General features: G+C 49.7%; 9 protein-coding genes across 9 annotated transcripts; 4 read left to right on the top strand and 5 right to left on the bottom strand.

Moving 5' to 3' along the window:
* Window positions 1-157: 157 nt before the first annotated feature.
* ASPVEDRAFT_727070 (putative RAS small monomeric GTPase (Rsr1)) lies at window positions 158-2,004 on the bottom strand. The gene is made up of 8 exons (XM_040816165.1): window positions 1,706-2,004; window positions 1,594-1,625; window positions 1,495-1,521; window positions 1,330-1,409; window positions 1,251-1,273; window positions 1,154-1,182; window positions 1,092-1,101; window positions 158-990 (listed from the first exon to the last, which is right to left on the bottom strand). Exons 1-8 carry the CDS (start codon window positions 1,714-1,716, stop codon window positions 564-566), a joined length of 639 nt encoding a protein of 212 aa, XP_040669027.1. The 5' UTR covers window positions 1,717-2,004; the 3' UTR covers window positions 158-563.
* A 1,520-nt stretch (window positions 2,005-3,524) lies between these two features.
* On the bottom strand, window positions 3,525-5,556 carry ASPVEDRAFT_42783 (sterol esterase). The gene is made up of 2 exons (XM_040812661.1): window positions 5,173-5,556; window positions 3,525-5,116 (listed from the first exon to the last, which is right to left on the bottom strand). The coding sequence occupies exons 1-2, from the start codon at window positions 5,285-5,287 to the stop codon at window positions 3,828-3,830; spliced, it is 1,404 nt and encodes a 467-aa protein (XP_040669028.1). The 5' UTR covers window positions 5,288-5,556; the 3' UTR covers window positions 3,525-3,827.
* Window positions 5,533-6,402, top strand: ASPVEDRAFT_42784 (PET191 family protein). The gene is made up of 3 exons (XM_040812662.1): window positions 5,533-5,626; window positions 5,752-5,893; window positions 5,978-6,402. Exons 1-3 carry the CDS (start codon window positions 5,602-5,604, stop codon window positions 6,162-6,164), a joined length of 354 nt encoding a protein of 117 aa, XP_040669029.1. The 5' UTR covers window positions 5,533-5,601; the 3' UTR covers window positions 6,165-6,402.
* Window positions 6,363-8,193, bottom strand: ASPVEDRAFT_170603 (dolichyl-diphosphooligosaccharide-protein glycotransferase). Its single transcript, XM_040808695.1, has 4 exons — window positions 7,913-8,193; window positions 7,740-7,850; window positions 6,975-7,675; window positions 6,363-6,919 (listed from the first exon to the last, which is right to left on the bottom strand). The coding sequence occupies exons 1-4, from the start codon at window positions 8,052-8,054 to the stop codon at window positions 6,491-6,493; spliced, it is 1,383 nt and encodes a 460-aa protein (XP_040669030.1). The 5' UTR covers window positions 8,055-8,193; the 3' UTR covers window positions 6,363-6,490.
* Window positions 8,194-8,481: 288 nt separating this feature from the next.
* ASPVEDRAFT_84718 (NADH:ubiquinone oxidoreductase subunit NDUFA3) lies at window positions 8,482-8,780 on the top strand (the record flags this gene model as incomplete). The annotated part of the gene is made up of 2 exons (XM_040817590.1): window positions 8,482-8,665; window positions 8,734-8,780. The coding sequence occupies 2 exons, from the start codon at window positions 8,482-8,484 to the stop codon at window positions 8,778-8,780; spliced, it is 231 nt and encodes a 76-aa protein (XP_040669031.1).
* Window positions 8,781-9,368: 588 nt separating this feature from the next.
* On the bottom strand, window positions 9,369-10,781 carry ASPVEDRAFT_29795 (uncharacterized protein; the record flags this gene model as incomplete). The annotated part of the gene is made up of 2 exons (XM_040810274.1): window positions 9,369-10,444; window positions 10,532-10,781. 2 exons carry the CDS (start codon window positions 10,779-10,781, stop codon window positions 9,369-9,371), a joined length of 1,326 nt encoding a protein of 441 aa, XP_040669032.1.
* Window positions 10,782-12,191: 1,410 nt separating this feature from the next.
* ASPVEDRAFT_727063 (putative transcription factor RfeG) lies at window positions 12,192-13,602 on the bottom strand. The gene is made up of 3 exons (XM_040816164.1): window positions 13,216-13,602; window positions 13,070-13,114; window positions 12,192-13,010 (listed from the first exon to the last, which is right to left on the bottom strand). Exons 1-3 carry the CDS (start codon window positions 13,333-13,335, stop codon window positions 12,363-12,365), a joined length of 813 nt encoding a protein of 270 aa, XP_040669033.1. The 5' UTR covers window positions 13,336-13,602; the 3' UTR covers window positions 12,192-12,362.
* Window positions 13,603-16,832: 3,230 nt separating this feature from the next.
* ASPVEDRAFT_42792 (DNA-directed DNA polymerase eta) lies at window positions 16,833-19,256 on the top strand. Its single transcript, XM_040812663.1, has 2 exons — window positions 16,833-19,104; window positions 19,159-19,256. Exon 1 carries the CDS (start codon window positions 16,967-16,969, stop codon window positions 18,968-18,970), a length of 2,004 nt encoding a protein of 667 aa, XP_040669034.1. The 5' UTR covers window positions 16,833-16,966; the 3' UTR covers window positions 18,971-19,104; window positions 19,159-19,256.
* Window positions 19,257-20,095: 839 nt separating this feature from the next.
* Window positions 20,096-22,187, top strand: ASPVEDRAFT_84723 (uncharacterized protein; the record flags this gene model as incomplete). Its single annotated transcript, XM_040817591.1, has 4 exons — window positions 20,096-21,023; window positions 21,071-21,167; window positions 21,219-21,825; window positions 21,885-22,187. 4 exons carry the CDS (start codon window positions 20,096-20,098, stop codon window positions 22,185-22,187), a joined length of 1,935 nt encoding a protein of 644 aa, XP_040669035.1.
* Between the last annotated feature and the right edge of the window lie 21 nt (window positions 22,188-22,208).

The following is a 22,208-nucleotide window of genomic DNA, read 5'->3' on the forward strand; positions in this document are numbered from 1 at the left end:
TTCACCACCGAGATATCGTACTTGACAGGGGGTTAAACGCGTGGCCTGCCTAGAGAGTTTGGTTATCCACAGGTACAGATTGGTAAGGGGATACTTCCCGTCGTCAGGAACGGGTGTAGCAACCATCATGATCACGACCTGAGTCACCAAAAAAGTTTGTCGAGGGTGACATGATAGCAATCACCTTATTTGGATCATGACTTGCAACTTACCCCTGGTATTACCATGGCACCGACAGCTAAATTATGAGGGAAGGAAGAAAGGTACAGAAAAAAAATAAACTTTTCCATTCCTGAAGCATAATATAATAGATGGCGGGTGTAAAGTAATAGAAGTAGAAAAGTGTAAATGAACAGAAATCTATCGTAATATGACGTCGAAAGCGTAAGATGGAACACAGTAGAGATTGGTTTGGTATCATGTTTTATGGCATGTGTTGGTATGTGCAAGTCGTTAGGGGTTCATGAGCAGTAATGTGAGGAGAGGACTCGTCTGATGGTCGCATAATGCGATGGAGGAGCAACGAAGAAGCCATAGCTCGCGCTTTTGGGGTTGCCGGTTTTCTATAGAATGACGCAAGGTCCCTTCCGCTTGGGCTCTCGTCGCTTTCCTCGCCTTCTTTCCTGTCGACCCTGACCCTCACGCTTGCGAGGCGCGAGTTCGTAGTCGCCTGAGCTTCCTTTGGCGTCCTTTCGGATAATCTGCCGGCAGAGGTCAACGAAGACCTCGTTAACATTGGCGCGTCGACGAGCCGAAGTCTCGTAATATGGAGCATTGCCCCAGCTTTGAGAAAGAGAGAATGCGCGTGCACGGGGTACCGCGCGGTCTTCCTCTAGGTCCGATTTGTTGCCCACAATGACAATGGGGACGTTTTCATCATCCTTAATACGAATAATCTGCTCCCGTAATTCAGATAGTTCGTTCAGAGAGGACATGCTCGTGATGGAAAATACAAGCAGGAAGCCTTGGCCTTGCTTCATATATAGCTCTCTGGAGGGACATCAGAGGTTAGCGCTGAATCAACGTTTGTATGTATTGATATCGAAAGTCGCCAATACTCTCTAGGGGTTTAGGATGGGATAGTTTATTACCTCATGGCCGCTAAAAAGATGTTAATGGAAGGCTATAATTGTGGAGAGACAGGCTAACTCACTAAACTGTTCTGTGCCTGCTGTGTCAAGACTATCGGTATAAGTGGTCAGTTATGAGTCCACTATTGCAGTATCCATATACAAGATCGTCAGACATACATTTCTAGAATACATTGTCGGCCCTGAAAAAAAAGTTAGTATCCATATATATCAAGCGCAGCATGCTATACAAACTTACGTCTACCTCAATATGTTTGCGATAGGAATCCTCGATTGTTGGGTCATAGCTTTCAATCCAGACATTTTGAACGAATTGCGCTATCGGGTGTAAGTTATTGCTGACCCCAGGCGCGTATCTAACCCTAAGGCAGGGCTGCCGAGAAAAGTGACGGGGTCTCCATACCAGTTAGACAGCTTTTACCAACTCCTCCTATTGCGCACACGAACAAAAGTCAGCGCTAGAGCTTAGATGGGGTTGTTCGGGGCAGAAAGGGCAGCCTACCAGCGCCTAACACGACAATATGGTATTCTCGTCTGCGGGTGTCACAATGTCATTATTAGCATATGCCATACAGTATAATATGACGCGAACCAGGCTCCGGGGTTGAACTCACTGCGGCCGCATTGGTATGAGTAATCGTGACACCAGCGATTACAGCTGAACCTCTCGATTGGAGTGAGCTTTCTCAATGGCAAACAGTATGACCAAAAAGATGGTACTGTCCAACAAGCGTGCCTGCGTCGAAGTATATCTGTTCCGCAGCAAACAAACCAAGAATCCAAAAATCCCTTTGCGAACTGGCGAAGACGTAGTTTCGTAGGTCCGATGTAATGCGCGGCGCTCGGGCAATGGTTGGGCCTCCTGGCGGATCGGATGGTAGTCCAAGTCCCTCGGGGGTAAAGGAGCGGGGGTGAGCTTGGAGCAAGGGTAACGACACGCGATCCGTTACATCGGTCTCGATATCAATCAATTACCGCCCAATTGGATGTTTCCAGGAAAGATAGGGGCGCTTGAAGCGGGACGTGAAGCGAGGGGAGGTGAAAAGAAGAGGTCGGAGAAGCGAGAGTGTGCGCCACGAGGTTCGAGAACGAAATGGCAGCGGAGCGAACGAACGGACCAGTTTGATGTCCAGAGCGAGACTGAAGTGCCGGTGGGGGCGAAGGAGCCAGGGCCAGGCCCACTGCAGTTTAGTCGCGGTCTCTTAGCAGAAGTTGTGGGGTGCGAAGAACGGGTTTGGTTCAAAATTCGGACTTTCTGGATCTGGCGGAGAACGGAGGGGAAGCTGCGGTAGTTGTCCTGCACGGACAATGATAATAATGATGCAATTGTCTGACAATGTGATCCCTCTTGGTGTTTGCTTTTTTTTTTCTCCCTGCTCCGTGGCTTTGGAGTCTCTTTTCTTCCCCCTTTGCCGAGGGGAGGACAGAAAAACGCACTTCGGACACGCGTTACGAATAATCTTGTGGATGGCGGTGAAGATCGAATTGGGTGATTTTGGAACCGAAACTTTATTAGTGGGCGTTGGAGACGATCCAAACTGGGTAAAAATATGCAAGTTCCAAAAAGTAGAGTATGTGATGGTTGGCGAAAGAGATGGAGGGGAGAGAAGAGATGAGATGAGGTTGTAAGTCGAGCCTGGGGAGGGAGGATGGGCGAAGAAATACTTCATACACATCCATCTTGAAAAACCACCGGCGTGGCGGGGCATGAATAAATAACACCATGTCGCATCCCGTCTTCTTTTCTTATTCTTCCTTCTCAAAGCAATCAAACTACACCCGGATCTCATCAACGCCAGACTCACCGATGGCTCGACAAAACCCTGCTCGCACTTCTGCTGCACCATGCACCGACTAGGAAGGATGCAACCCCTGTTCTCGCGATCAGAAACACGCCCAAGTGTTGAGTCAGCTCTGCAACGCCTCATCCTTCCCGAGTCTCATCTCATCTTCATCACAAACCGCTAGGCACTGAAACAAGGCCCAACCTGTCATTCGCGACCTATCACCTACCAGCGAAATGCGATCTCACGCCTGAACTGCAGGTATGATCGCCCGCCTAGCCCAGGGACTGGACAACTCAGCGCTGCCAGGGACGGTCCATGGATCAGGTTCCTGGGCTCCGGGGCAAACAATGAAATGGGGCTTGATCTGGTAGGCACAGCCTTCGCAAACATTGAGAGCTTGCATCCGCCCTTCCAGCCCTTCTACCCAGTCGGGTCTCCGGTTCGTTTCCACATAATATTACTTAGGCATCAATATCATTTTTGATTCTTCAAGTGTCCATGCGGGCCGTTTCAATGTACTTTTACTCATCACATTCGGTACGTCTACGGACAGAAGTACCTCGCGAGATAACGAGGACGAAGTGGGTCAAGAACGTTTTGTCAAATCGCGAAAAGTACCACGATATGATACTTATCGTGCGTTGGGATGATGCGGACGACGGCGGCCATACCGTTTCTCATTTGAAGTACAAACAAGCATACCTGTTGATTGTTCGGACTGGGAATGAAGTGTCACATTAGGTCTCAATACAATGTGTTGTACAACGAGAACAAAAAGAAAAGAATCCTCGGGCCAGTGCCTTATGCAATGATGCAACTAAATACAACAATTATGACATTGGAAAAGCCAGGCTAGTATTCCCTTGTTCCCTTGTTCCGCCATTCCCACGCAACATATTTATCTCTCCTTGCATCTGCATTTTCAGAGCAGAAATCAGGCTGGCCCACGTCACTTGGTGCCATTAACCTGTCTGTTTACCTTCACTTCCTGCAGTCCATTGGTGGCGGAACTATACTGGTCCAAGGCATCGAACACATGGCCAAAAACCAGCTCAGGCGCATCCTGGGCCCACAGGAAATCAAGGTGCTCGTACTTTGGAATGATTTTAGCCGTTGTCCTTCGCGGGAGCTCTTTCTGCATCACATTGATATCAACAAGACTATCACTGCCCCCATACAGCAGCACAATCGGGGTTTTGATGTTCCTCGTGGGGTATTTGACTGGCTTGTAAAATCGTTCGCTCGCTGCAATACTAAATGGTGCATAGATCTCATCATCATAGAACTGAAAGTTCTTGTTGCGGATGATTTGGAACCAATGTACCACGGACTTGGTACTTGTGAACGAGAACAAATGGAAATAACCCGCGAGCTTCTGGCTACGGCTGATATTCCTGCATTTCCAATTAAAGAGGAAGGCAAGTGACGTGTCTATGATGCGCATGAAAATCGGAGGGTACAGGATGGTCTGCCACATCGTGGTTGAACTGAGGATGCTGCGTCGGCCAAAGAGCAAGAACAGGAAGTTCGGTGAGGCTTTCATAAGGGAATCCACAACCGGATTTGATATCCGAGCGGGTGCCATTGCAGGCGCAAGGGCCACAAAGACGTCGATCTTCTGATTTAACTGCGGGTGAATCGAAAGAGTGGCGAAAGCTTGAGCCGTTCCCTGCGAGAAGCCAATATATGATAGGGAGGGCTGCCCTGTCAGTTCAAGGATATAGTTGATACTGTCCGGGATATCGTGAAAGGCGAACTGATCGATTGAGAAATCCCAAAACTCATTGGTTAGCGGAGAGAGCCTGGTCGACTTTTTGGAATATTTATTCCCTCGGTTGTTCCCCAACCAGACGTCGTACCCTCGTTCCACGAGCTGGAAAGGAAGACATCGTTCCTCCTCTGTCAAGCAGACCCAAACTTCACTGCACATCATCAAGCCATGGTGGAGATATACGACCTTCTTCTTGACGCTTTGTGCACCTTGATTCACAGTCTTGGATTCTTCGCCCTTACGGTTGGGCAATCGATGCAGGCCAAGTAGATATCCATCCTTAGTCTGCACAATGTGCTCTTCCGCCTCATATCCAAAGATGGAGCATATTTCCCCAAAATCTGATGCTTCCCCAACCGCAGTCGCAATTCGCTTTTCCCTCACCTGATTTTCTGGCTTCTCAGGGGGTATAATGAGGTTGAAAATAGTTTTCGACCGTTCGTAGCAGAAATTAATGATCGGCTCAGCTGCTCCAAGTTAGCTTTTATCCGTGGCAGGTCCTTTCCCCCATGCTGCGACGTACGAAGGCAGAACGTAATGATGTGAATGACCCATTCCAGCAGCACCAAAATCAACGATCCGAATAGCGCAAGGTATTCGAACCAGAAAAGCCGCCCGATGACTGGTACACGGGCCATATTGAAGACGTAACAATCAGGAGGCAGCTAGTCCTTTGAAATCATAGCTTTGAAAGATCATAATGCGCAATGGCTGGGAGAAAATGATAATCTCCGCAGCCCTCCAGGCGACGATCGATAGACTAACGCGACGTCATTTATCCCCTACTAAAAGACCGCCATTTTCATGTGATGGAGCTTACCTAATCCGGGGATAGCCTGGCGAATTTTTGCCCGCGGAGTCAGGCTGCATCTCAGGTGTCGAGGACGGGAGGAACTTGAATCACCAACGGTCTCCAAATCCTCATCAGGGCATTGGCTGTGTCGCATCCAAAATGCCGAATTCTTGCAACGCTCTCCGTGAGTTATTCTGGCTCCATCCTGCTTCTGAACACTACCACGGCACGCCTTTTCGTGCCCCGGGGCCTCCGCGGTCATACCACCAAGCCAAAGAGAGCAGCTTCTCTAACGAATAAATTGAATAGGCGATGCCCTGGCACAATGCCTCCAACAGTCTGACTGTATCATGGTCCAACGCCACACACCGCGAGAATGCCTAAGCGAACCTCTGGTCGATGAACTTCCAGTCAAATGTCAACAGCTGCGGAAAGGTTTCGGCGAGTGCAAGTTCGTCACCCTAACCTTCCCCTCTTCCGAGCGAAGCGGGAACAAAATAAAGAAATCGGTTGCTAACTGGTTTTTAACAAATAGACGTGGACTAATCGATATGCGCAAACGATTCCGCGGCAACGCGCCCCTCCAAATGTCCAAAGAGGTGGAGGGCAAGGCAAGCAAACCTTCGCAACAGTTGTATGCGGGCAAGCCGGCGTTTGAGACTGTGAAGGAGATTAGTGGCGATGAGGTGCAGATGGATCCCGAGAAGACGAGAGGGCTATGAGGGGAGAAACGCATTGGAGGGGAAGCTGTGAAACCACAGACTTGATGTGAAATCTGGTTGAATTTAGAGAAATGTCTCCCATGCATATGCTTTTTGTTTTGGCTGCCTGTTTTTCTCCCCTCATGGCATGGATCGGAGTTGTTGTTTTTATTTGGGCATGTACAATATGTGTACGTTTATATATCAGCATGATGAAAACGATACCGTTTAGATTGGTTACATAAATCTACTATTACAGCAAAGTATGCATCTTTTAAGACTTTCGCCTTCCATTGTATTTTATGTTCATACAATATCATTCAGATTAGTACATCTCTGATCTAGACCTACTGCGTCTTCTTGCTCTTCACCGCAGCAGTAGAAGTAGGCGCTGAGTAGAGCCAGATGATCACGAATGCCAAGAACCCTGCGATAACAGACCAGAGACCAGCAATCCAGACCCAACCTCCGCTAATCTTCCAACTGCGAGGATACTCATTGTGGGCGTAGTGGCGGACGGTGACTTCGTGTTTTTCTTCAATGTTGGTGAGGAAGGGACGCTTGTAATTTACACGGAAGGAGAAGATTCCGTGCTGGTCAGGGACAGTGAACTGGGTGCCAAAGATGGTGCTGTTTGCTGTTGTCTTAATGGGCTGGAGGTTGAGACGGTGGAAAGGGGATAGCATGGTGAATTCGAGTTGGAGCTCGTCGTTGGCAGGGATCTCGAAGGGGACGAATCCATCGTAGCTGTATTCTGAAATCTCAATCGAGAAAGCCTGATGGTTCCTAAGTTAGCAAGTATAGAGGTACAACAATGTTGTAGACACGTACGGTTTCGTTCTTGATCCGATAGATGCTAGGGTTCAGGTCCTCTGCTGTGAGTTCATCCTTGGCAAGGTGGTGCTCAATGTTCCCAACTTTGAGAACACCAGTTTCCTTGAATGTCCATGCAGTCAATTGTTTGGCGAACTCTCGGTTGGCCGTCTCAGCATCTTTACCGCCCGGTGCCTTTACTGTTGCGGAGAACCATTTATCCTGGAGACTCTCTACGGAACCCAACAGCGTGAAGCGGGCAGAGTTCCTGGCCTGCATGGTTGATACCAGTGCCAATTGGGAACCGGTAGCAAAGACCTCTTCAACTGAGCCCACATCCTCCTTCGGGTTGTAGCTGTAGGCTGTAGTGGGGGCTCGCAAAATAGGTGCAAGGAGGGAGTTGTCCCCGAGTGTGTGAGGGCTAGAGTTTGGAAGAGCGAGAACACCCTTGCCTCCGAAAAAATCCTTGGTGTCTGGTCTGAGCTTACCAGGGCGCTCAAGAAGGAGGACATCATGTTTTTCGGAAGCCGAGAGCGTGTCGTAGTTGAAGTGGTCAACGGCGATGGAGGAACGGTCGGTGGATAGGTGGAGGTCGAATTCCAGGAGGAGCGAGCTGATGGCACTGGGAGTTGTGGACTTTCCCGAGAGAGCGAGGAGAACGTTTCCATCTTTGTTGAGAAAGTCGACGAGGTTCTTAGGGCTTAGCGAAGGCCCGAAACCTATATCATAAGGTCAATTGGTTGTCCCAATATAGTCCTTGCACTGAGTAGAAGATTGTCGAACCTTTGGATTTGGGAGGGAGAAGGAGGACATGGTCGTAGGCCCTCTCCCCCAGGTCGAACAAGGAAAGCTTATCGCTTTTGGGTGATTCGAAGACGAGGTTATACCCTCGAGCTGTCAGGCAACCCAATTAGCAACGACAGAAATCCATTGGGCCGGTTTATTGGACGGCATACCCTCTAGATCACCCCATAGCGTTGAATATAGCCCCTTCTCTGTCGCTTCTTCCAAAACCACAAGCAGTCGATTGCCCGAACTGCTCAATGCATTGACAGCGGCCAAAAAGCCGAATAGCAGGAGAGACGGAAACCACCGCATCGTCGAAAGGCTTCCGCGCAGCGGAGTGAGAGAACAAACCGAGAGAAAATATCACCAAAAGAAAAGAAACAAAATCGCAAGCGGCGTTGGTGAGGAGGTAATGGTATCAAGGTATATAGTCTGCGGAGGTCCAGCTTGAATTGGCGACGTGTTTGGACCAGGCGCCAAGACCTCGACAATCCGCCGCCTTTGCAACTAAACTTCGGTCCGGCTTGTCGTCACTTTCAACCTCCATCTTTCCCCTCAACCCACCGATCGCAACTCAGCTCACGCAGGGCACCCACAATTATCGTCCTCCGCGAGACTTCGACCTCATCCGTGTCCTCCGGTCTATTCAATTGACCCATCTCCTTGAAATATCGCATTCCGCGCGGTCAACCCAAACCCCGAACTTCCGCAAAATCTTCCCCCAACCTACGCCGCAACAATGACTACCCCCCAGTTCTGGTCTACACCCCTTCGCTACATGCGTTGGGCCTCGCACGAGAAGCCCGCCATCTTCTACTCTCTCGTCATTGGCGCCACCGGCCCGCTCATGCTCGTTTCCCTCCCCCCAATCAGACGATTCTTCGGCGATGTCGACCCGGAACCGATTCCCTTGACATATCCCAGTAAGTTGCCCGCCGCAGTACCGGCTTAAATTCAATGACGCTGACCCATTAATTTCTTTTCCGATTAGTCCCCCAAGGACCTCGGGTTATTCCCCAGGGTTATGACGACGAGTAAATCCAAGATTACCGCGCGGGTAATGGATGAAGGTTGTTTGTCATATTAGGCTTGATATCACTCTATTTGCTGTTGTTTAGCTGGGAAATTTCACATCAAGGTTGCTTCGAAACCGACATGCGCATACGCTCTCAGTCACATTTCTTTGAGAAAAATCGCCGATCTAATCCGCGGATATCGAATCTCGGCTGGTTCTTTACTCGCTTTAGCTCGGGCAAAGTCTTTTCGTTCGCCTGACCGTAAGGGCCGCTAGGTCTCCCTCTATACCCTTCACCTAGCGACATTTCTGTTCTGGCGAGAAGACTACATTGTATTGTATATGGAAAAAGAGTTATAGATCGCGAAATGGCATATTTCTTCTTTCATTTCGGCATCTCTCTTCGATGAGTGTTGGATTCCCTCTGAGTATAGCCTATCTTTGAAAGGTAAGTTTGAGAATGGAGTGTTCGTCATACATGCAAAGGAAATAGCATATAGGTGAACCACAAAGTACGCTTGATAAATATAAGAACGGATATCATATAGAGCAACAAACAATGAACGGAAGATCGACATGCTTCCCCAGTTTCTTCTGCTGTACACCGTACTTCAAAGAAACGCCAAATTCCCTTCACCACCGCCATTCTGCACCAATGGATTATCATCTTCCATTATAGATAAATCAAATATATTCATATTGCCCCCCAGGTTGCCGAACTGTTCGAAATCTACCGGGCTCCCAAAGAGGCCATTGCCGCTGGGACTGGTCATGGCCGAGAGGGATGATAAAGATGGAACCACCGGGTTGAGGGATGAGGATGAATAGCTCATCGAGGGATCCCAGACCATAGTGGGATTGGCTGTGAAGGTGTTTAACGAGTCCAAGGTAGAAGGACCGGTATTTTGCAGCACAGGGCTCAACAAGAAATCATTTCCGAGGGTATTATTGTTGAGACCCATCATGGCGCTGGAACCGTCCATAAGAGGCTCAGTAGACCCAGGAACAAACGACTGACGGACGCGACTATCATTGGGAATGTGGATGTTGCAGTTAGGGACACCCATAATATCCTTGATACCTGGGAGTTTGTAGTTCAACGTTTCTGGTAAGGGCATTTCCTCCTCCCTGACTTGACAGCAGGTCAGGTACGAAAGCTCGCCATTGAGAAGCGGGTCATACTTGGCTTGGTTGACGAGCAAATCCGAGACCATATGCTTCATAACTTTCTTGAGCTCATCCAGGTCTTTCTTTAGCTCTTTATGTTGTTCATTTCCGATTTTGAGGGAAGCAGAGAGCTGTCCAATGGTTTGATCAAACTCATTCAAACAGGGATCGTCTCCTGCTGCAATCTTGCGATAGAAGGCAGCGCCTCCATCTGGAGCGTGGTAGTTGCGACCCGCCACAAAAGATTGGCAGAGCCACTGCTGGTAGAAGGTTAATGCCATCCATCCAAATACATTTTTCGTTTCTCGATAGTAAGCCTTATCTAGGCGCGGATGAGGGAGGCGATTCACTATCTGAAACTCCACGGCCTTTTTGATCTCCTTTAGGCCTTGGATCTTCTGGACGCATAAGGTACGAACACTCTTTGGCAACGACTTGCGTTCCTTTTCTTCAAGGAGGCCCCATTTTCCCACCAAGTGAATCATAGACTCCTTGAATACAGAGCCTGATTGAATGCAAACTGCGAGTTTTACCTAGGAGACTGGGTCCTGCGAGATGAGTTTGTAGAGCGTTTGATCGAAAGTGAGGAGGGTTGTCTGAATGGCACGAGAGACAACGCCAGTCGAATGGAGTTCTTCTGCCTTTTCAAATAACATCTGGCAATTTGCTAGTATTGAGCCCTGGCCATCGGTGTCCAAGACCGGAGGCTCGTCGTAAAAGATTCTGAAGATATTCGACCAAACGCAGCGAATCTGCTCAGACCACATGGGAAAGGAGCATAAGCCCAACTGCACGTCGTTCATCGCACCAGTGGAATCGTCGTAACCCTGTATTGCAACCTCTTGTGTTAGAACCATTTCGTCTGAGAATTTTTCGCTATTGGGTAGGTAAGGTCATTTACCTGAATCTCCAGTATTCCGTATTTATGAGCCGACGAGCCGACTACATTCGTGATGATGCGGCGCAATTGTGGCTCAGGCTGTTTTGTGGATGATAAAGGTGTAACAAAGGGACAAAATCCTCCAAGAAGCTGCTCCAAGGATCTGGAGTGGCTTTTAAGCACCCGAGAATGAAGACAGTGGGTGTCTGGTATCACATTTACCTTGACATCGCCGTCAGCAAATTGGAGGGGGGTTAAAGCCATGGTAACGCGCATAAAGCATATCCCCTGTCAATTCTAGTGTATAGGAGGCTGGAAGAGGCGGAGAAGTAATCCAAGACATGGGTAGAGACAACACTAACAAACCCTCAATTTTGAACAAAGAACAGCCGAGACAGGCACATAAAATAGTAGCCAGCAGAGTTAACGTTGCGATCTAGTCGATGAGTGAATAAGATCAAGAAGCAAACGGACTAAAGTGTTTTGATACGCCAGGGCCGAAGTGGTTGGGCCCACCCAATGAGTGAATTGAACAGCAATTGAGGCAGTTACCGTGGGTGCCTATCTATCATACTAAATGGAAAATGGCCAAGGTGCAAGTCTGCCGCCTTGCTGCTAGTGAACAGAATGTGATGCCTCAACACTGATCTTGAAATGTTCAAATTTGGGGTGTTGAGAAAACACGTAACAAAGCTCAAGAGGTCACGGTGCAAATGACCGTTGAATTAGTATGTGGCTTAGGGGGCTTGGAGGAAGAACAAACAACGTTGAACATAGGCCAAGTCTCAATGAGTTGGTAAGCAGATTCTTGAATTAACTGAAACACCGTTGTGAAACTTCATCAGAATGAGAAAACGCCGTATATGCTCGTATCTACATCACCGTATATCATCAACGCCCGCACTAGCGAGGTATGTTTCAACCCCGTCAGCTCAACAAGCCGTGACAACGAAACGCCCCTCGAAACATATTAGGAGGCACCGAATAAGCTGGGCAAAAAAAATCGCTGGGAGTACACCACGAAAGAAACCAAAACGGAGCGGAGCAGTTGCCTGACATGGCGACAAGATAGAAGATAAGAAGACATCAGGGACCAGGTGAGCATTACAATGCACCAGCAAAACAGCCACCTTTTCATAAGCATCACAAATATTTGGTGGATCTTTACATTAGAACGCCAATGGAGTCCCCCCCGAGAGGAAAGAGCAAGGAACATATCCAGCGGAACACCGACCGACGTCCATGGAGACACTCGGTAATAGCAATCAACGCCGACGCGCACAACGTCCAGGGAAATAGAGCAAGGTCCGGTAATCTAAGGTTCGTTTCCCCATGGCTGCAATCGGTTGGGAAACAAAGACTAAGCACACTTTTTTCCGGCATGATATTCCTGTAGGCAGAAAAGGAAAGAGATCCATAAAGGCTCCAGGGTATGAGCGGCAAAGAAAATTCGTGGCGTAAAATTCATTAATCCCGCGGCATTTTCCGTTCAGGAAACACAAGCATTGGTACTAGCCGAATGCCTGCTGCTCGCAAGGGGCTTTGAAATGATGCATCATCACCGTGTCCGGCGGGGAGCCTCTCTTTCTCTTGCTGGTTGCGGCCTACTTCGGTCAGGATATCCAGAGTCCGGAGTGTATCTGGGTTCCATTCCTATCCGTGGGTCAGGGGCAGTAGTAGCAGGATAAGGAATTCCGGTGGTAACGGGAGAATAATCAGATTCGGTATCATATCCAGGGCCAGGGTATCTTGGGGCATTGTTTCTCCCGTTCTCGAAGCCATAGCCAGAGCTGGCGTAAGTATAAGAAGGGTGGAGTTCAGAAGTCACTGACGGTTGGCTTGGAGTACTGTAGGGGATATGTTGGGGAGGGTACGGCTGGCCGGCCGCAAAGCCTGAATGGTTTGAAGGATATGAGGGAGCGTTTGAGTATGGCGGACTTGAAGTTGAAGGGTAGCCACCCTGGTGATATTGCTCTGCGTACTGCTGCGGGGCCGCAGCGTAGGTTGTGGGGGGAGAAGGACGCTGACCCTGGGGCATTTCAGAGTGCATACTTCCCATAGAAGTTGGATAGTTTGGAGTGGCCCGGCTGGTTTGGGGGTAGTTGTAGTCCTGGATGTAACTACCTCGAGGGTAGCCTTGGTCAGCCCGACTTCTCACATCTGCCTCCCATCGAGCCGAATCGGCTTTGAGATCAGCAATCATTTCCTGGAATTCCACCACGTTAGTTTGCCTCCTCTTAAGTATAGATTTCAGAAGCCACATACTGATGTGAGATTTCGGTAAGCCCGAATAAAAAATCCTCCACGACCCTATTCAGAAGTCAGTAACGAAAACCCGGGTGATAAATTCATCGAGACCAGTTTCTTTGGCACTTGTACGCGGTCGATTGCAGAGGATCGGGGAGACGGACATTATGGTTTCCAGGTCTTACTAATGCATCATTTCCAAGGTAACGGCAGATATCGGCCTGGATTACCTCTCGGCTAATTCCATCTCCGGGAATGAAGTACTCATTTTGACGGCTAGTCATTGTGTCCAGGGAAGTGTATCCGGTGTTTATTTAAACAAAGTAAGAGGGTCCAGATGTCCAGAGGGGGTCCAGGGAAGAGAGAGTCCGGGAAGTCCAGGTAAATATGGTGGCGAACTGTATCAATCTCAGGCTGTTCTTCAACAAGGCAAGAATTATTATGAGGATGGATATCCAAGGCTGGTAAATAGAGCAAATCTGCTTTTGATTTGACAGGTTTCCAAGCGGGACCAAGGCGTGAGAGAGTGAGTGCCAGCTGGAGCTTCTGGGATCCCAAGCGGTAACGAAAACAAAGAAATCCAGGAGGATGAATTCTTGTCCACGGTTGTCTGTCAGAGAGCAAAGTGATATTCCTTGAGTATATCCAGTAAAAACCAGGTCGCAAGATAACAGTAGATGGATGTGAAGAGTCGAGGGTGACAACGAAGAGAAGACCACGAGGCGGGAGAACGGCGCGGATGGAAGATGACTAGAAGAGGGGCTAAGGGGAGTCCAAGTTTCACGGTCGTCTGTCGGTTCCAGTGGTGTTTTGTACAGATTATGCTACCTGGAAGCCGGCGAGAGATGCCAGATAAGGCTTTGAGGGAGAAGAGGGAAGAAGGGAAGAGCGTGAAGAGAAAGAAAGGAAAAGACGAGGGTCGGCGAGAAAAGAGGCGCTGAAGAAGAGCGAGGGAGCGAAAAAGGTGGGAGCAAAGGTCGAGGGGAGACACCTGTGTGGGTTTTGCGCCTGTGCCCCGAGAAGGATTGATTGGGCTGTTGTTGGGCTGGCTTTGGGCTGCTGGCCTGTCTGGTGCCACGACTGTCGTCTCAGACTCCACACCACACCGCAACGACACCAGAGGACAACGCCAGAATCTGCATGCATGGACGGACAAATAAGGCTTAGGTGCTTGGCCATGGAAGCCCCGTCGATGTTGGTGGTCCACGACCTGCTTTGGCGCCTGTGTCGCGATGGTGCCTCTTCCCGCCTTCTAATTCATTTTATTGGGCAAGGCCCAAGCCTTGACGATCAGGGAGGGTATCACCATGGACCGCAAAAGTACTTCCACTCCAGGATATAACTACGCTAGCCGACTTCAACTCGACTCCAGGAGGAAAAGAGTCGGTCGTTACGTGACTGTGACGGTGGACTTTCGAATCCAAAAGAGCAGATATCTCCCAGAAAACAGAACAAGCCTTTTTTCTCAATTCCAAATAACAATTCAATAACTATACAACCTCTCGCGCAGAGCAGAGAGATACCTTGCCTCCTCGGTGACCATCCTTGCCTCACCTGGTACCACAGACAAGCAAGCCCCTACTTCACCGGTTCAATCATCAAACAGCAGCTGTCCAGCCTTCAATTTGAAGACAGCCTGCACAGGAGATGAGAGACTCCGGAAGCAAATCAACCAAAGCTCCTTCTTTGCTCCTTCTCTCTTAATGAAATCACAAGCAAATAACTGGGTTCCCCAGCTATCGAGGAGACTTCGCGTATCTGCGGAGTACGTGATATTAACTGCATCACTACTGCATCCTTAGGAATCATTACAGTATCGACTTCTCGATGCAGGGCGCATATGCCATTATGAGGGCGATGTGCAGATGCAGTGAATTCTGCATGATCAAGAGCTTATGGCCATCCGCAGAGTGGTCGTTGCTTGCTTCAAGCTGCTTCAAGCTGTGACTCGTTGGCACCAATTTTTTTGGGGATCCAGCCAGTGAGGCGCGGGAGGGGGGTTTGGGCATTGGGCAGTCATGCGTGTGGCGACTTGGGCACTCGTCAGACGTCAGTTTCCTCCATAATTTTTCCCTACCGCCGTCTCGAATGGTTCCGCTTCCTTGATCTCTGTTGTCGAATAATTAATCAGATCATCAACGTTTAGAGATCCTGTTGCGGTCGCGAACCAAGGCTCCAACCCGCCCGGGCCGTCGTACTTTGCTGGGTCCCGGCCTCAGCCTTGCGTTGGTTCTCCAATCGCTTTCTGGCGGATACCCTTTGCTCGGGTGATGACACCGAGCTCGACACTGGTCCTGATGTCTTCTCATTAAGCTCATTACTATTCTTTGACATGGTGGCAAACGAGCATTTCTTAGTTAACCAATGTCCTTCCAGTATGACCTTGGATGAGGCTGCTGGTTTGATCCCGGTGCATGGATCTAACCAGCAGTCAGAATACAGATGGCCACGCCATATTACCTTTTTAATTCTCTTCCCGCCTGGCTATCAGAATATCGACTTCTCCGTCATCGATCCGCTGGTCAACCTTGCGCATCACTGTCAGCACAACTTGCTCGTTTCATTTCATGATGCTCACGTACTTTTCGTGGAGCACGCCGATGAGGCAGTAATATGCATGTTTTGTTCGAATGATATCAAGCCAGGTGGCTTCGGCATCCATGATACACTTCCTCATGTCTCTGTAAGCCTCCTCGACAGCTCGAAGGCCCAAACCCTGCGGGCCGCATGTGGATACGGTCACGTATAATGCCTCACTCCCCACGTCTCAATTACGCTTCCCGGGGCGCCAGTTTCGACCAAGCCAGCCACCGCAGAAAGTTATCTTGAATGAGAGGATCTATCCTCATTATCCGCGAGGTCAGATAGCTTCCTTTGACTTTGCTATGGTACTTAAATGAGGTCATCTAGACCCTTTCGTAAGCTTTGATATACCTGGCGCAACTTCGGGGTGGCCACAATTCAATGGCCATTATGATGAAATGTCAAGGCGTGTACCTGACATGTGGAGACGATTTGCTGTCAACAGTCAGGCGACGGCTGAGGAGATGCCAGACCCGATAATCGTCCACTCTATACGCCTCATTCGAACCTTGTTTACCGTAGTTTAAGGTATGCGTAGGTATCTTCTGCCGCTGCCCTACCTAGGATTGTGGTCAGCAAACTATTGGCGCTCCCGATTTTGCTACTGCTGAGGTGGGACGCGTTAGGAAGGAACAGATGGAGTCCGGGTGCATCGCACTTGTCCTGTAACTGGAGAGGGAAATACCCAAATTTAAGATACCAAGCACTAAATAGCGTAGCCATTCTTTGCCTTCCTTTTAGAGATGGTGACCAGGGAGGAAGGTGCGATTGGTTATGGTGCCTACCTAGTGAACTGATGTTGTCCGGTTGCTCTGGCCACTGGAACTGACTGCACTTGGAAGCCTACCTCAATGCCATTTAGGAAAGCACGAAGCTGGTCTACGCCTCCATAGGAAGCCGTCACCTACCGAGCATTATATATATTCACGACGCTTTACTCAAAAGCTATTAAACTTATTTTAGAGGCCTCGCATTGTTAGGTCCTACAGGATTCGGTACATTAATTGTTCGAGGTAGCTAGTATAAGCCACAGAGCATCCTAATCGGAAAACGGGGTGTTCTACGGTCGTAGCCATATTAAAATGTTAGTACGTATGAGTATTCACTATTCAGCATGGACTATGGAGGAGGGAAATGGGGCTAACCCAATCCAGAAAATTAAGATCTTGGGGAAGAGCTCGACAACGTCAGGAATCCTCTCCGCAAAATTCAGGTGCCTCGCCGCTCAAGAGCCCCCAACCATGAGATCTAATTCATCGTCTAGCTATATTCACTACCAGAATATATTTACATAGTTAGATTCGCTATGTACGCCCTACCACCGTCATCGAAATGTCAAACTCGTCTCCAGAACTCCCCGCGTCGCCCGCGTCCCGCGATTCCGCAAAGCCTCATTCTCGCTACGCCTATCGCCAGTTCCATCTCCTCCGGCAAGCATCAACCGCGTCCCAACTCCGGGTAATAGCTCATATTGACCTTGATGCCTTTTATGCACAATGTGAAATGGTCCGACTGGGAACACCGCACGAGACACCACTCGCGGTGCGACAATGGGACTCGTTGATTGCGATCAATTACCCGGCGCGAGATTTTGGGATTACGCGGATGATCTCCGCGAAGGACGCGAGGGCGAAATGTCCAGATATTGTTCTTCAACATGTTGCTACGTTTCGAGAGGGGGAGGGCGGAAAGTGGGCGTATAGAGAGGATGCATGGAAAAACATGGGAACGGACAAGGTTTGCCTTGACCCGTACCGGGCGGAGTCGCGGAATATCTTAAAGGTGATTAAGGAGAAGCTAGCGAGCTGGTATACCGCGATAAGTGGGGATCAACTGGGACTGGGTAGCCAGAGCAAAATGCAGGAAGCACTAGTCGAGAAAGCGAGCATCGACGAGGTCTTTATCGACCTCTCACCATTGGTGTTTGGTGTCCTGCTCCAGCGGTACCCGGAATTACGTGAGAAACCAAACGGTGACGATCGAGTTGCACGTTTACCTTGTCCACCCACCACGGCATTGGAATGGAACACGGATGACTGCCTGGTTGACTTGGACGAGAACGAGACAGAGGTCGATGACCCAGACTGGGATGATATCGCCATGCTTATTGGGGCTGAGATTATTCGATCGGTCAGAGCAGCTGTCTGGTATACTCTCAGTTACACGTGTTCCGCAGGAATTGCTAAGAACAAGATGATGGCGAAGCTGGGGAGCGCGACAAACAAACCTAACAAGCAAACAATCGTCAGAAACCGTGCTATCCAGAACTTCCTTGGTGGTTTCAAGTTCACTAAGATTCGAATGCTTGGGGGTAAATTGGGTGACCAGGTCAGTGCTGCGTTTGGAACAGAACAAGTAAACGACCTCCTTGGTGTGTCCCTGGAACAATTCCGGGCCAAGTTGAATGATGACACGGCAGCCTGGCTTTACGGGATAATTCGCGGAGAGGACCGGAGTGAAGTCAACCCCCGAACGCAAATCAAGTCCATGCTTTCCGCAAAGTCGTTCAGGCCGAGTATAAACAATCTTGACCAAGCCGACAAGTGGCTGCGCATCTTCGCCGCGGACATATATGGTCGCCTTGTTGAAGAAGGTGTGCTCGAGCATAAGCGTCGACCGAAAACTGCTGCGTTGCACCATCGGCAAGGCGCTCAGGTGAAATCCCGACAGCTGCCCATCCCTGGATCGGCTAATATTGACGAAGACCTACTATTCGACCTTGGGAAGACGCTGCTTAGGCAGGTTGCTGCAGATGGGAGTGCATGGCCTTGTGCAAATCTGTCTTTGAGTGTCGGTGGCTTCGAGGATGGCGTGTCCAAAAACCGAGCAATTGATGGTTTCCTACTGCGAGGCGACCAGGCAAGGAATGTGGCACCCCCTGGCCGGATCCATACGATGAATGAGCTATCAACTGAACAATCTGCCAAGAAGCGGAGGAAGTTCGATGACAACGGACTGGGGCGATTTTTCAACAAGCAGCCAGAAGTCAACGGAACGGTTCGCTCTTCTGAACGGGATCAACCAGTAGATGTGCCGGAATTCAAACCTGACAATGCTCAGTTTTTTGAAGATGTTTTACCCGATGAACAGACAGAGCTATCGCCTTGGAGCGCCTACAGTTGCCATCGATGCGGAAAGTCCATACATGTTGATGGGGAAGACGAGCATAATGACTGGCATTATGCCAAAGATCTTGAAACCGAGGAAATGCAAGCTGCCAGGAATCCTCAAACATCGCAATTACCAAACAGGGCGGCTCCACCGAATTCCCGCTCGAAACCTCGCGGTGGGCGAGGCAAAACAGAAAAGGGACAAACGCGGCTCAGTTTTGGATGAAGTTCTTGAAGCTCTTTCCACCGCCTCGCCATTTACGGGAAAAGAACATCGCTTCCTTGGTGTTGGCTGTGCTAGTACTCTTCCGTTTACCGTGAACAAAGATCGAGGCTTCCCGTCATTGGGCCTAGGAAAAGGTTCGAATGATGGTCTCGTCTTCTTCCCCTAGTCGTTACTCATGGGAGTTGCAGTTTCATGATTTTACGTACTGATACGCTCCACCACCTAACATTGTTTATCAACGGACATAGCCAAGAAACAGCTACGAGGTTTCCGTATCTTTCTTGACTTGGAACGAGGGCCCTCTTATTGATTCTGTGATAATAGGAGCACGTGTCTCCTCTTACCCCCAGAATGCTCTCGCAACTTGGGCCTGGTGGATTTAGGCCATGCTCAGCCGTGTCGTAGACAATGCCGACGTGCTGCGGCCAGCACCTGCGTACAGGTATGGTGATATTAGAAGAGTGATGAAGGTGATTGGAGTTCTAGGATGAACAAACAAGTAAATGTAATGTTTGATGTGGCCCAGATTCCGTAACAAGGCAGTGTAGGGAGTATGGAAGGATGGCACTTCAGTGAGTGGCGATTCAAATACTGAAATCTGGTTCGCGGTAGGAAATCTCTCCAGTACCTTCGTGCTTTCCCTGTGTTTACGGTACAATCAGCACACACCCAATAGATTTCAAAAGACGCAGTATTTGCGCAGTTTCAGATGCACGAAGAGAATGGAGCCTGTCGGTACAAAAGGAAGGGTGCCTCACCAGGCAAACTACTGCGGTGTGACATCAGCTGGCACAGCCGCGGGGTTCGTTTCAGGCAGGCGAACAGTTCACCAGCCCATCCAGCATCTCAGCTGTCACATTCCATCTCTCCACTACAATACAATGATCGCGATTTCCTTCTCTCTTCTCTGAAGGTACACACAGCAGCTCAGCAGCCACGCTGCTTCCACCAATTGTTGTTTTCTCCCACCGTGGGGTACGCGGCATCGTGACAGCATCAAGCGCCCGCCCCACAGCCTCATACGAACTCCGTGCTTTTCGCGCAAGTGGTGAGGTGCAAGGGCTAGCGTTGTTTTAATTGTATCTTGACTTGCTACTTTCCCGTGCCGCTCTCTCACATCCCAAGATGCCCCGCCGAAGCCGTCCGATTGAGTACGACGATGTCATCGACGATATGGAGGAGGTGTATCCTAGCCGAGCTAAGGGAGATCCGTTCCTAGTCGACCACGACGCACGCTATAGCCGCCGGGTACCGCGTAGGCATGGACCAGCTGTTGAGAAGCTCGACCGTCGCCATGTCCGAGAACGTGCGAAGCCTGAAATTCCTCTCGAAGGTTATGAGTATCTACGAGACGACGCTCTGACTGCTGAACGGCTTGCCAGGCTTGACCTGAATGCGTATCGTAATGAGGAGGTTGACAAGTACAAAAATATGGCGCACAATGTTCGCGGATCAAAACCTCGTGGAAGGAGGTCCGAAAGGGTATCTGATGTTGAAGAGGCATACTTTTCTAATGGGGATTCTACCCAGGATTACACGGATAGTGAATCTGATGTGGTGGAGGAGGTTGTTAGCAAGAAGAAACAACCAGTGATGCCTCAACATGACTATCATCCTCGCAAGAAAGCCATACCACGCAGTAAAAGCGTGAAGGACGAAAGACACATGCGAAGATCAAAATATGATGACGGTGCTTTCCCCAAGAACAGCCGCTCGATGGAAGCATTTCCTGGCGATAGAAAAGGCCCACGCCGCGATGCAGCTCCACGGTCTCATCATCGGTCACATTTCCACATCGACATCGTGGATGATGAGAGCGAAACCGACGAAAGCGAGTTGGATGTTCTTCCGAAACATGGTCGACGGGGGATGGCACGGGGAGATCCTATCAGACACAAGTATTCTACACGAAGGCGAGCAACGCCCTCGCTATCATCGTCGCCCGAATCTGCAGGGTCTTCTGAAGAGGAAGAGCTTCCCAAAGTTCCTTTACCAGTTCCCGTTCCCCCGATCTACAAAAGCTCACCCAGGAGACATAAATCTCTCAACCACTGTAAGAGTTCCACGGGAATTTTACTGCAGTTACTTACTGTTCGACAGCACCAGCGCTTCAAATACCTCGCCCACCCAGCCCACCTACCCCACCTCGTGTACCGGACCTGGAAACAGTCCTCAGCGAGCGTGAAGCTCGCCATAGGTACGTCTGACAGTCTTGTTATTTGAACCACGTATAGTAACCCTACAATAGAAAAAGAACTGAAGACGCGGCCAAGGAAGAGGTTGAGGTCGAGAAACAAAGTAGAGAATCGCTTCAGCTAACCCCTCAAGAACATAACACGCGACGGAAGAAAGGGAAACCGGCAGCCGTGCTTGAGAGACCAGAGCTCGGAAGCAGGGACGCCCTCGTCGAAGATGAACGAGTCGATCCACGGGGCTCGTACAAGAAGCGCGAGGTAGTCGAAGAGGACTACTACAGAGGTCGAGACCCTCAATCTTCTCGCAGCTCACCTCTGAGCGACCCTATGGATGAATGGGCCATTGTTCAAGCTCCCTCCAAGTCGAAACACAGTCCCGAAAAAGAACTGCCTGTTGTAGACGTTCGAGAAGAATCAAGGCGCTCCCGACGAAAAGACCGTCAAGCAAATCCAGCTGAAGACGAGATGAGAGAGCCTAAGCATAAGGTGGATACTCCTCGGAGCAAAGTTGGGCCGCGATATATCGGAGTTAAGGACCGTCGAGAACGCCTCTGGACTGAAATAACGAAGGATCTAGTTGTGAAGGAAGCAATTGAACGTGCGGGGTATGAGTACGAGGAAATGGACACGGTCTATTATATCTTCTCCTACCTTCACCCGGTGAGTATTTGCTCGCTTCGCCTACTTTTGATCCGGAGTTGACCATTATTATCTTGCAGGAGGATGTAAACTCCTTGGTTGAGGATTCTGACGATATCCGACGAGCGCGCCGCCGACGTATCCAGCAGATCCAGCGCGAGCGTGCCTCCGTACCCCCTTCGTCAAGGCGATCACCGAACAAGTCAGCTCCTATACTCCCGGAGAGGCCTCCATCACCTCCAGTGCCGCCATCACCACCCCCGCAACCACGTCAATATCGGGATGATCGAAGAGATGACCGACGGAGGAGAGAACGGCCGCGCGAATATGAACGGGAGGACATTGAGGAGGGTCGCTGGAGAGGTCGTCCGGGCCGGTGGTAAAAGGGTGTCTTGTCTGTTGAC

The sequence above is a fragment of the Aspergillus versicolor genome (genome assembly GCF_001890125.1).
Source record: "Aspergillus versicolor CBS 583.65 unplaced genomic scaffold ASPVEscaffold_6, whole genome shotgun sequence".
NCBI lineage: Eukaryota > Fungi > Ascomycota > Eurotiomycetes > Eurotiales > Aspergillaceae > Aspergillus > Aspergillus versicolor.